The sequence below is a fragment of the Habropoda laboriosa genome, unplaced genomic scaffold (genome assembly GCF_001263275.1).
Source record: "Habropoda laboriosa isolate 0110345459 unplaced genomic scaffold, ASM126327v1 scaffold11, whole genome shotgun sequence".
Taxonomy (NCBI): Eukaryota; Metazoa; Arthropoda; class Insecta; order Hymenoptera; family Apidae; genus Habropoda; species Habropoda laboriosa.
Window position 1 is genome coordinate 230,611 of NW_017100150.1, and position 13,220 is coordinate 243,830.

At 29.9% G+C, this 13,220-nt stretch overlaps 1 protein-coding gene across 1 annotated transcript in view; it reads left to right on the forward strand.

The window, feature by feature from the left end:
• The window catches only part of LOC108574762 (broad-complex core protein isoforms 1/2/3/4/5-like), a 37,101-nt gene that overhangs the window by 9,086 nt on the left and 14,795 nt on the right, over positions 1–13,220 (forward strand). Inside the window, exon 6 of the mRNA XM_017937406.1 lies at positions 11,536–11,714. Coding sequence (XP_017792895.1) covers positions 11,536–11,714 — 179 coding nt within the window. The remainder of the gene's footprint in view (positions 1–11,535; positions 11,715–13,220) is intronic.

The window sequence follows — 13,220 nt, forward strand, 5'->3', positions numbered from 1 at the left end:
TAATTCTTTACTTGCAAGTAATTTCCAAGCAACCAATAAAAGTTTTGTTCTAGGGACTCTTAATAAAAACTCCGAATAATGGTAAAATTTTATTTGAATAATTCATACAGCACATTGCTCAATAAAACAATCTCTTCACAGTGTCTTACAATAATTAATGAAACAGTAGTCTCTTGAAGGACAACTCGCAAAAGGTGCCGTGCCTATTCGTCGTAAGAAAAAGCGAGAATATTCCTTAAACAAAAGAAAAAAAAGAAACCACAAACAACAGCCGCAAGTGGAACAGCCATCCCACCTCGTACTGATTATTCCGCGAGCCAGGATAACTTGTTGTTTTATTTGATGCTATACAGTGTTATACAGACTACAGATATTTACAACGATATTATATTCTTACAGAGGATTATATTTACTTTATTGATTGCGTCACACGACTGGGTGACACGCACAGTAACTCCCAGGATGACGTACGAACATATTATAATATATTTTTCACCGCGTAGCAGTTTAACGGTGCAATAGACAGCCAACCGATTTTACAGCTCAAGCAGATTTACAGAGGATTTATTATTGACAGTTATCGATGGGAAACCATCGTGATGCAGCAGATTGAATTTAATATATTATAAGAGGCCTGTGTCCGAGATGGCTTTTCTTGCAAATTTTTTTATATGCTCTAATGTGATATTACAGAGCTGAATTTATCACTTTTCTCTGTACTTTTAGTGGCTAATTATTAACGTTATTGCAAAATATCAGTTTGTTTCTTTGTCTTCACTGTTATTTTTCTGGCTTAATATTGACTAAATGGTTTTAGTGATATTAATTTTTTAAGTATTTTTAGATCTTTCTTGAAAGTAAATATGTAACAAACAGTATTATTATTATTATCATCATTATGATTATCATCATCATTATTATAATTACTACTATCATTATTATAAATTCTTTTTTAGTTTATTTCTGTTAATGAAAATACATTTGAAACATTTATTAAGGTATTGTTATTACAACTAACGATGCTCTTCTAATGCACATGATAAGAACATCATAATTGTAAAATAACTTGTTTCAAATGATTTACAAAGTATTATTTTATAAGATGAATCATTTAATTGTCAAGTGATTCATATATTTGATAACATTAGTTACATTCTTTTTCTACAATTCTGGACAAATGTTTTAGGAGCAAGTTGAAACCTTCCTTTTATTCATTTGTTAGCGTTTTGTACAATTTTATAGTTGTAATGATTTATAAGACATATTAGTGGACATACAATAGTCCACAATTAAGAGATTCTTATGTTGAAAATACAATTTTTAAGAATACTTTTATGTTATTTGAATACTAATATATTAAGATACTGATTAACATAGGATACATGTGTAGTAAAAGTGGCTTTCTATATAAGGCCGCATTAATTTTTGTACACTTATTACACTTTGTTTATCGGTATCTTAAAATGTTTAGAGATCTATGATGCAAAAGATGAAGTATCTTATGTCTGGTTTAGGAATTACTTGATATTGAGATTTTACGAAACTTGTAAAGCGTTCTGTATGCATTTATTTAAAGAGAAAAGAGAAAAGATAAAGCCATGTCAGACATCGCCGAACTCCATAGCCATAGTACCATACAGTACAACACAGGATCTTTTATATTATATTTTACAGATGACAATAGTTCCGTGAGCGCGATGTCCTCGATAAATTTTTCGCTATATACTTTACGTCAGAGTTTAGAATTTTCAATAATTTAATAATTATTCGAATTATTGTTATTTCAATATTGGTTTTAAAGACTATTTAATTTTTTTTCTTGTTTTCTTTTATTCTAAACAAATTAAACGATCATATTTTCTTTTCCTTTCGTAGTTTCTTTTGTTTTCTTTCTTTTCGTCATTTAAGTATATTTTGTAAAAATGTTAACATCTTATTTGTCGGCTTTTTGTTTCTTTTTCACTTATACATTAATTGAATAATTTTTGGATTAAATCGTTGGAATAATTGAAGAAATTATTGAAAATTTCTTGATAGACTCCAAGGAAAGTCGAAATGTTTCTCGAGTTGATCGCGCCGTTCACACAGGCTCCTTACCTCACAATTTACAATCAAATTACAGATGCAGGTATATATTATTATAATAAGTATATTTACATACCGTTCTACAATAGTGCCGGTGTCGCAACGACTGCGACGAATCAAATTTTTTAAAAACGCCAGACGTATTAACCACGAAAGAGATGGGAAAACAAACTAATTCCAATTTTTTCGTCTCGTACGTGGACGATTTTCATTTTCTTATTATTACGCACTTTTTCCGAGGGTTTTTCTATTCGTTTTTTTTTAACGCGTGGAACAGAGAGCTTCGTGCCCAGCGCATAGTTTTTACTGACTCTAAGATTAGAATATAAATGTTGCATATCATGTTATTAAGATTGTTGTACAAACAGCCTGTTGCAAATCTCGGTCTATGGTTTCTTTCTCGATGTTATTCGATTTCAATTTGTTTCGTAGCTTTCTCAAAATTTCTCTCTTGGTAATGAAAGGAAAATTCGATTTACCATATTACATAGATTCGATTCTTTATCGTTAAGAAAATGAAAGTGTAAGCCGTGCAGTTTCAAGAATTGAGTTTTAACGTACAATGACTGATACTTTTAGCAACACCATTATTTTCAATGCATTTCGTCTCTTGATATTAAACTTTTCTCTATCTCATGTGTTACACCCGTAAACTTTGTATAAAAAAATGGAAAATTTGATCGATCTTCCGTCATGAAAGCTTACAAAAAGTGTGTATTTAAATTTGAAGAAAGTAATATTTCAATTTCAATTTTCAAGGGGTAATCATGAAATAATAATATATGAAAATTAGTTATTCGATGGAAATGCATACAGTTATGAATTTTAGTTACACTTTATTAATTCATATTTTCTTTTACGCGTTATTAGCATTGATTAACGTACGTTGAATGCTTTAACAAAAATATTCATATATTTTCGAAGATTTTCGAATGAATTTATTGTAATACATATTTTAGTAATTTAGTTTAAGCCGTTTAGTATGATCGTTTCTTTGCCACCCTATATATATAGGGTATTAAGAATAATAGCAATTTGATTATCAGGTTTGACAAGTAATCGATCGATTGGATCCCTAGGCTGAGATTCATGTTCATATACATATATCACACACACACACACAGCACATAGCCAGAATCAAATAGCGAGCCACAAAGGATAGAGTACATATAACGAGTAAAACAAAGAAATGCAGAATCAATGATTTGAAATAGAAGGAAACGAAACAAAGCAAGACAATTACAGGGAAATCATTTTTCTAACTCGCAATCTTTCGCTGGGCATTAAAAGTGATATAACGATCAGCCGATTAGTTGATTGATTAATTGATTGATTGATTGAAACATTCCAACACATAATGTAGTTTTACCATTTTTCCAACCGAAACCGCCGAATAATCAACTAATTAACAGCAAGAATAAAAAAAAAAAAAGAAATGTTCAAAAGTCCATTATCCAGGAAATGTCTAAGTCAGGAGAAAGCACCTTTTTGCAGGATTTTTTCCCCGGTTTTCTTTCTGAATGTTTTCTTTAATCGGTGGGCAATTTGAAAATTGGAAAGTTGTAATGCTTGTTCGAGTTTAAGGATGAAGAAAGAAAAAAAATATGAAAAATCTGCGATCGAGAGAAAAGACAATTAAAAGAGAAATTAAAAGTATTTTTGAACCTGAAAAATCGTGGGATTTAGAATTAAAAGGAGGGGGAAAAAAAACGAAGCATTGGAAAATTTAAATAATTTTGCAAAATTTTCAATACAGATTTCGATTCGAAAGCTGTAAACTTTCTAATTTTCGATTCAACTATAATTTTCATTGAATAGTCGAAAGAAAAATATGTATATTATATAAACAACCATTCGACGAGTAGCTACGGATATTAGCATTCACGTTCTTCATGAATCAATTCGTTTTACCCGTTATTTATTTCTATTGTTATTTATTCAGAACGTAACGTATAAACGTATAAGATACATTGAAACGAATTTTTCGATTGAACTCGAGATTTCTCTTTGTTGCGTTAGTTTCCTTTTTCTTTTTTAATTTATTCTCTCTTTTTTTTTTTTTTTTTTTTCAAGGAAAGTGCATTTGCTTAGTTACTGTATATATTGTAAATTACAGTGATTCGTGTATTCGAAGGTTAGTAATTAACCGTAGAATTAGAATTAGGATTAATCAAAAGGGAAGGTTGGTTTCTCGTTCGGGACATTCTAGTTTTTCCATTTACGAAGAAAGAAAGGAAAATGGGAAATTGCTTCTTTAATTATTCGTGAGAATAAAATCTAGTCAAGTTGAAGTTTTGCAAAAATTTGAAGAAGTTCGAAGGATATATACGGGGTGTCAAGAAAAAAAAATTGATTAAAATTCGTTCGTTCTTTGTTGATCCAAAACTGAAGTAATCAGGAAGTAATTCAGCAATGAACGGAATTCAAGGCTAATTCTTTTTCTTTTTGCTGTTTAAATCAATTGAATCTGTTTCTATGGTATATTTCTCTTATTTGTTGTATTCTTTCGACACTGACTGTAGAATCGAAGGGAAAAAGGGATTAAATACCTACGAACTACTTCAGCGATATTAAAAACAGAACAAAGGAAAATGTTAATAAGTGAGAGAAAAGGGGGAAGGAAAAGTTTTTGCAGTATGAAAATGAGGTTTCGCGGATAGGAAAAGTATACTTCACTGAAATTGCGACCGTAGACTTCACTAATCGTATTACAAGTTAATCTCGTATTTCTTAGTTCTCTCACTCTATCCCCGTTCTCTCTTTTTCTTCCTCTTATCATCCTCTCTAATATCTACGTCTATCATTCTTATGTCTAATATAAGGAATTTTCTACTTGATAGTGTACTCAAACGACCAGTATTTCACTATATTTTTTAATAGTGATTTTTATAACTGTAAAGGTGGAGTAGTAGTTGATAGTGCAATTTTCGAGTGTAAGAGTAGTTAGTGCATCAGTATTAAAGAAAAATGCATAGGGATATGTGCAACTTTTGTGCAATTTTTCATAATCGTGTATTTATTTTTCAAATTATTTTTCTCAAATTTAATAGCTCTTCGGAACATTGAATACTTTCTACCTAAACGCTTACTATGGACAACGGTAGGAACTTCTAGTGACCATTATTATTAGTGCAATTCTTATTCGCAGATGACATACGTGTACACAGTATGAGATATCGTTAAATTGTATCACGTAAAACGAAGCTGTTCTTTTCATATTTTAAGATAGATAAAATATCTTTACCCATTTCGAATACATTTACACAGATATGTCCATAGTTTAAGCCGTCGTTACTTCGGGTGAAATAGTTCATTAAAAAAAAAAAATCTCATTCTCCGTGGCTTAGATTTTTGCAAGACATTTAATTACAAATGTTATTTATTTCTCTTCCTACGTTAAACTCGGCTACATTTTGTATACGTCTGTTTTTATTAGAAGCTTTTGTAAAAATATTGAACAACAAATTCTCAAACTATAAATTAGCACTGTCGATTATGTTTTTGACGCATTGGTGAGAAATTATATACGAATAATGTATTAAACAGTACCAACTCACTATTATTACATTAATAGCTATTATATTGAACATTTTTTCGTTAAATTACTTTCGAAAGATCTTCGCTCAAATAACGAACCTATATTTGTATTTTTCTAACGAATTATTAACGAATTGTTTCATCTGTTCTTAACTATTCCTAAATCGATACAGATCGAGAAATATAGTAAAGTGATAATATTTTCACTTGTGTTAAAAGAAATTTCATTTGTAACATTACAATAAAATATTATTTGCTCGTGTAAACGGTCACAGTTACAATATATCTTGGATCTTAATGAAACTTAATTTTCATTTTGTATTATTGATAAAAACTCGTCCATACTCAAAAATTTATTCTAACAAATTGTGTTGTTCGATTGATATTTTAGAAATAATTTTTAGTTAAATGTGGAACTGTCTTAAATTATTGGCTTCGGTTTTGTTTTCATTCAAGTATGTTTGATTTTGGGTACTTTTTAGAAAATAATTATAAACCACTAGATAATATACCTATCTATTGATATTTATCTAAAAATAATGTAAATTATCTGGGCAATAGTTGTTGAGCTGTAAATTATTGCTTTTCGCATTAAATAAAATCTCGGTTGCGAATTTCAGTGAAAATAAATTCACCGAACGAGAAACCAAAGTAATATAGGATACAATTTTTGCAAATCTACTTCCGGAAATCTTTTTTTTTTTTTTTTTTGCAAAACAAGATACGTTCAATATTAAAGCAGGCATACTAAATTTAACCATGTTGACAAGAAACATTGTAATGCACCATTTCTTAAGTGCTTTTGCAAAAGAAGAAAAAAGAATGAGTATCAAATCTTTTCACAGGGAATTGAAAAGATTCAGTTTTAGCGTTTTCAGTGGTCAACTGAAAATAAAAAAAAAAATATGAAAATTGTCGATTGTGCAAACAAGAGAATGTAACTCAATAGAATACGTCATACTTTGAAAATTGTTTGCAGTAATGTGCGATAATTGTTCTTTAATATCTTTACAAACAGTGGTTAGATAACCTCAGGAGTTTTTTAGAATAGTTGTAAACATGAAGCAAAAGATTTTTGCAATAAATAGGGGCTGCTATTCTTCAGAGTTTTTTTTGCAAAGAAATAAGAATCATTGCGAATGTAGCGTCTGGAAAGTTTTGGATATTAGAAAAGGGAAGGATTTTGAATTTTTCTAAAAGTAACACAAAGATTGCAGTTGGAAGTGTTGCAAAACCTTGATCTTTTAATATTTCACAGAAATATCGTATATTTCTTTCGGAAATAAAACATCTGGATATTAAAGGAATCGATAAGATTGAACATTTTTCGAAGGATTTGAAAAATTCAAATGCTTTTCGAAGTTTCTGCAAAAATGAATGATTTTATAAACAAGAATATTTTTCAGAAAAATTGAAAATATCAGATTTTCGAATATTTTCAAAGAATACTGAAGAATGTTGGGATTGCAATCTTTTTTCAGAGAAGAATGTTGAATATTAAACTTCCAGCCTTTCAACAATTTTCCAGGATTTATTGCAAATGTCGTACAGATTTTTGCAACAAATTGCAAATATTAAATCCAAAATTTTTTATCAACATGTCATAATAATTAGATTGTAGAATTTTTACTGAAAATTCCAATATTGTACAGATTTCTAGATTTTTTGCAAAATGAAAATGAAAAAAAACAAACGTTTTGTTTAGCGATTAAACGAACGATTTTATCAAATTTTTTATGGAAATTCGAATGACAACAACAAGAATGTGGAGTATAGTGTAGGTTTAGTTTAGAATTAGATACGGAAAAAAGGAAATGTGAAAATATTTTTCAAAACGGATAAATTAGTTTTTTGCAAAAAATCTGTGAAGTCAATTCGTTCCAGTAGTTACACAAAAAAATAAACAATTCCACAAATGCGGAGTTCAAATTTTTGTTAAATTTGTTTTTTCTAAATTTCCATAAGAAGCGAATTAATATTGTCGAGTGGCAAGAAAGAAGGAATTGGAATTGAAATTTTTATGTATTTTCACATTCAGAACAAAACTTTGCATGTATATAGAAGGAAAATACTTTGGGTAGATTTTCTTCAAATTTTCTCGCTTCAGATGTAGAAATTTTTCACGCTTTAATCTAAGTAAATTTATGTATTAGTACCTACTATCGTAAACTGTCCCGAGTGACATAGCGTAGAGACATGCAAAATAAGAATAATTCATAACTATTCTCACGGATGACTGAATAATCGTTTTTTTCTTTTTTTCACTATACAAACATTTTCACTGTAATGTCAACAAGTGGAAATAAGATTTTGTACTTAGAAGTATGTCTGGACAGATAATTACAGTATATTTTTATCGAGATAAGCTTTCCACTTCTACGTTACGACTTTACATTTAATAAAAAAACGTATACTTGTAAGTAATTCTTTATCAAAGAATAAGATACTTTCCTTTATTCTTCCAATTTCTTTGGAACTACTGTAACAATGATTCAATATGATCTTGTGATTCTGATCGTATTACATTGGAATTACTTTGACGTTAAGATTAGAAACCAGTATGTGATTAATAGAGAATAAGTTATAAATTTGAAGACTCAGCTGTGTAAAAATTAATCATTACTCGTTTCTTTCCAATTTTGTTGTAACATAAAAGCAAAAATTCAAGGTATGTATCACGTAACGTGATATATTTTCCTAAATAGTTGCTAAATAATGAAATAGCTAAGATCGAGAATTATCTGTGCAGATCACACTTCCCAATAAGAAAAGGATAAGAATAATGTCGCGAACCTTTTGCAGTCGAATTTAATATTTCGTATGTCATTGTACTAATTATCATTGTTCTAATGACAAATTAATTAACGACAATTAATTGTTGTCATTGTGACAATTTTAACGACGGATTTCGAACTGATGACAATTCTCGTCATTGCAAAGTGAACGTTTTACTTTTCTGTGTTATTTTAGAAATGTAATATATGGTACAATTTATTATTTAATTAAATATATGCGGAATAACGACGAACAAAATATTATATATTTTACAAAATTGTAAACAATAAATAATTAAACAGTATAATATAAACGCATGTATAACCAAATTTTACACACAAAAAAGAAAAAAGAAGAAAAACAGAAAACGAAATGCATTATACGTTTGTTTTCACTTGTATAAGAATTAATTATTTATTGTCAAAGTAAAAAGAAGTATGAATTAAGTGAAATGTTCGGACTGCAAATCGTTTAGAAATTGACCAATAAAGTTCCTTTTCCAATTACCCATGAAATCGATTAGCTGACTGATTAATCGTTTCTTTAATGATTGATTCATTAAACGAGGAAAAGGATTATTGCGATACTTAATAAAATATTTTTACTAATTAACCGATTGCTTGATCGTGTAATATTTATCCGAAACAAATTTCAAACTTTCAAACGCAGTAACCAAGCATTCAGATGTTTTATATTATTTTAAGTTCCTATTTTATTTAATTTTTTCAGCTTCGCGAACATCTAAGGAAATTATTAATGGTACGTTGATAAGTATTCTAAGAATTCTTTTCTTCTTTTTTGTTTTTCCTAATAAAACATGCGAATATTTATATTGTACGGTTCTTTTTTATAATTTACATTTTGATTAGCGTAATCAAATCTCGTAATACTGTACGGTCGAAGTATTGAAAAAATATTTCGAGTCGGGCATAAAAAGGATTGGAAGAATATTTACACATCAGCCTAGGTAATAAAACTAATTTCTTTTGCGAGAAAATGTTTTTTATGGCATACTTTTTACGATGATATTTTATGGAAAAGTATACTTTTTTTTTTTAATATTCCAAAATAATGCCTGTACTATAAATAATGTCCCAGTATTGAAATGTGTTATGCTCCATTGAGGCTTTGATTTTAGAAATAATAAGTGATCAGTTTTAAATAAATTCTGTACATTAATGAAGTCGATTCGTTTGCGTATAAAAATTGAACGGGTGAGAAAAGAAAAAGGAGGAAAAAATTTCGTGGAACTTCACTTCCAGGGAATCGGAGAAAATTAATTTGCAGCTGAATTAATTATTGAACATTAAAACTTAAGCAAGAATTTCAAAGAAATTTTGGTAAATAAGCAGTTATATTATATGGGCAAAATATGAAATCCTTTCCTGCTCCTTTCACACCCATTCAATTATTAAAATGCAGGATTCTTGCTGAATTATAAAAACACTATGGTGAAATCTTCAAAGTCAAGCAATTATAATGACTTGTATAACAAAGCATTAACAAACACGTTGTTTATATACATCGAACATCATCCCAACAAGTAATTAAGAAGGCAGTTAGGTTATTAGTAACTTCACCTATGAATTATCCATATAAGGATTCATTGTTCTTGTAATAATATTAAGTGCTTCTATTTTTCTTTCAATTTTCTAACAGTTCGGGCTCCCTTCTTGAAGTATAAACATAAACAAGACTTAGAGAAACAGTTTTCTGGAAGAAGAAAAACCTGTTTTGAGGAATTAACTATAGGTATTTAATATAGGTAACTATCGAGATTAGAACATTGATACACGTATACGTGTGCAAGTGTATAAATTGATTTACAATAATTTTTGTATGATTTTCAACCTGCCTTTGTATCAGTGTTCTAATTCTCATTAATTGTATGCGACCTTTTAATTGTCAGCGCGAAGATATCAGTGAATAAAGATATTCAAATTTGTACGTCAGCCTCGATATAGTTATTTCACGTTTTACATTTCAATATTTGTTCATTTGCCAAGAAGTACTTTCTCAGGAATTGAAATTAATTAAGAATTCATATTAGATCTAATTTCAGCCGTTTGTTAACTTATAGTCCACTGTAATCTTCTGTGAGTACAGTTTGTACTTTTAATTGAAGTCTGAATTTTTGGTTCGATGTTTTCCAAATATGGATATAAAAATAATTGAGCAATAAATCATTTATTCTCATAATTATCTGATTCATGAAATGAGCTGTTAAATACGGTTCGAGTAAGTTATAAGATTATTGTGAAACAGTGTTTAACGTTAAAATATTTATAGTTTTGGTAGCTGACAGATTTTCAGTTAAGCAAACAATTTATAGATTACAGATATTACAAATATTAGATTATTTTCGAGTACAAATCTTTTACATTCACGGGAAACATTTAATGTAAGTGAATTCGATTAAATTCAATTCTTTTAATTTTTAAGTTTTAATAATGATAATAAATTCCCGGTGAAAAAAATTGTGAGAAAGAACTCATTTTTGCCGAGGAATTTGTAATTTACAGTAACCGATCAATCGATTCCATATAAAATAACACAGGATTTGTTACAAGCTACGAAGCGTATTTTTAAAGTGATAATTAAAGGGAAATAATTTCCCGCTCTGCTCTCTTTCTCCCTCTCGTTCCGTCTCTCTGGTCTTTAATTAAGAAAGGAGAACTTCCTTCTGATTAATCTTTTGAGTATGACTCGTTTTTGCAATAAAGAATATTTTGTACTTTCCTTCTGTGCCTTGAATTAAGTGTCTAAAGAAATTACACAAACTGGTTTGGATAAAAAAAAAAACGTAATATTAAATAGTGTACGAAACAAAAGAAGCTAAGTGAACGTGCTAAAAAATATTCTACGACTAGACTAGTAAACGACGAAATTCAAGTAGACGACGAAAGTATAGACTTTGTTCGTTAGAGCATTAATATTTTTAGAATCTTATAAATATTTCAGATATAAATTTTAGATAGTCTTTTGACGATACTAGCTAAAATAAAAAATTGGAAAGAAGTTCGAGGTTTAATTAATTTGGTATTATCGAACGAAACAGATAACTGAAATGATTAAAATTAAACGTACAAGAACAAAAGTCAATGAATATACATGTTTTGTATGAAAATACTTGTTCAGGTCGAAGGGTACGTCGCGGCAGGCCGCGGCTTGGAACAAGGGGTGGAAAACATGGATCCCCGTCTGTGCAGGGTAACTCGCCATCAAGGAGCGAATGGTTACCTTTGGATATGAGAACTACACCACCTGCTGCTATGCCTGCTTTTCGTGGTTTTGAAGAATCCTCCTCCGATGGCGTGGTAAATTTTTATCATACTCTTTTCTATACAGGGTGAACAGCGTAACGTGATCATATTGACTTATTCTGTTGTCAGTGGATTGATAAAAAATTTTGTTTGGATCGCATAGTGTGGTGCAAAGAGATCCTTAAGATAATTATAGTGTTCTTTCGATCAGTTGTTCTTTTCTCGAAATTTCCAAAGTTACGATCATAGTCAAGATCGTAGAAAGAACTAAGTACAACAGTATATTCTCCACAAGTGTCAGACCGCAAGGAAGCTAAACCTGACACTCGTAGAGTCAGGGACTACGTTTTCGAGCCTCGCGCCCGCCTTTGTAGTTTGCCGAACGTAGACAAGGACAGCGAATAAAAGATAAGCATGAAACGTGAGTCCAGGCAACCAAGCGATTTAAATATCAACTTTTTTAATTTTACGTTTTTTTATCGCGAAATTTTTCTTAACATATTGATGAGATTTTTCTGATGAAAATGACATAAAACACGACATAATTTAAACAACATTTACACCTGTCCCCCGATTTACACGGATGATTGGTTCCTCAGAATACCGTGTAAATCGAAATCATGGCTTTATGTATGAAAAACCGTGTAAATTGGCGAAAAAACAAAATGCGCATAATTTAGTCAGTGATTTAATTAAATTCATTATTTTAAATGTAAAATAAAAATAAAATAAAAATGAAAAACAAAAAATGTGTAGGGTCAGGGTTTAGTTTCGAGCGAGCGATCGATGAAGGCGAAAATAGTCGGTCGCCAATGAAAGATCCGTGGCGACAGCAAACTTTACGTTACAATATGAATGCTTTTTGTGTGCAAGAAAGGGGGAAATTCCGTTCATTTTTTGGTTTAATGCCAGTGTTAACAAACGAACGGTACTAAAAAATGACTGTACAAATATGTGCGCAGCATAAACTTTTATCTTTAACAGTTTATGTTTCTGAAAAGCCGTTATTTTGAAAACCGTGTAAATAAAGTACCGTGTAAATCGGGGGATAGGTGTACTTATTAACGAGTTCACTGTCACGCCAGATTTACAGGTTGCTGTCAGGCGGCCACAGAAAATACATTTTAAGCATAGGATTATAGTATTATGCTTTATAATTAACGAGTTCACTGTCACGCCAGATTTACAGGTTGCTGTCAGGCGGCCACAGAAAATACATTTTAAGCATAGGATTATAGTATTATGCTTTATAATTTTTTTTTTTTTTCAATTGAAAATAATGTCTAGCTAGCTATGACGTTCAAAATTTTTAGTTGACAACATTTATTTTATTTTAATTATTCTAAACATTTGAGGCACTCCATTTGACCACCATGGCCATATCGAGGAAACAATCTAATGTTAAAACTTATTGAGTGATTAATTTAATTTCATAATATATCGCGTTGGATGAATTACAAAAACAAATTACACATTATCCGTCGAATGTAGAGGGAGAGCTACCGTTTGGTTGCCAATTGTTTATCACATAGAGTCGGCCTACCTCCACGTAAAAAAAAA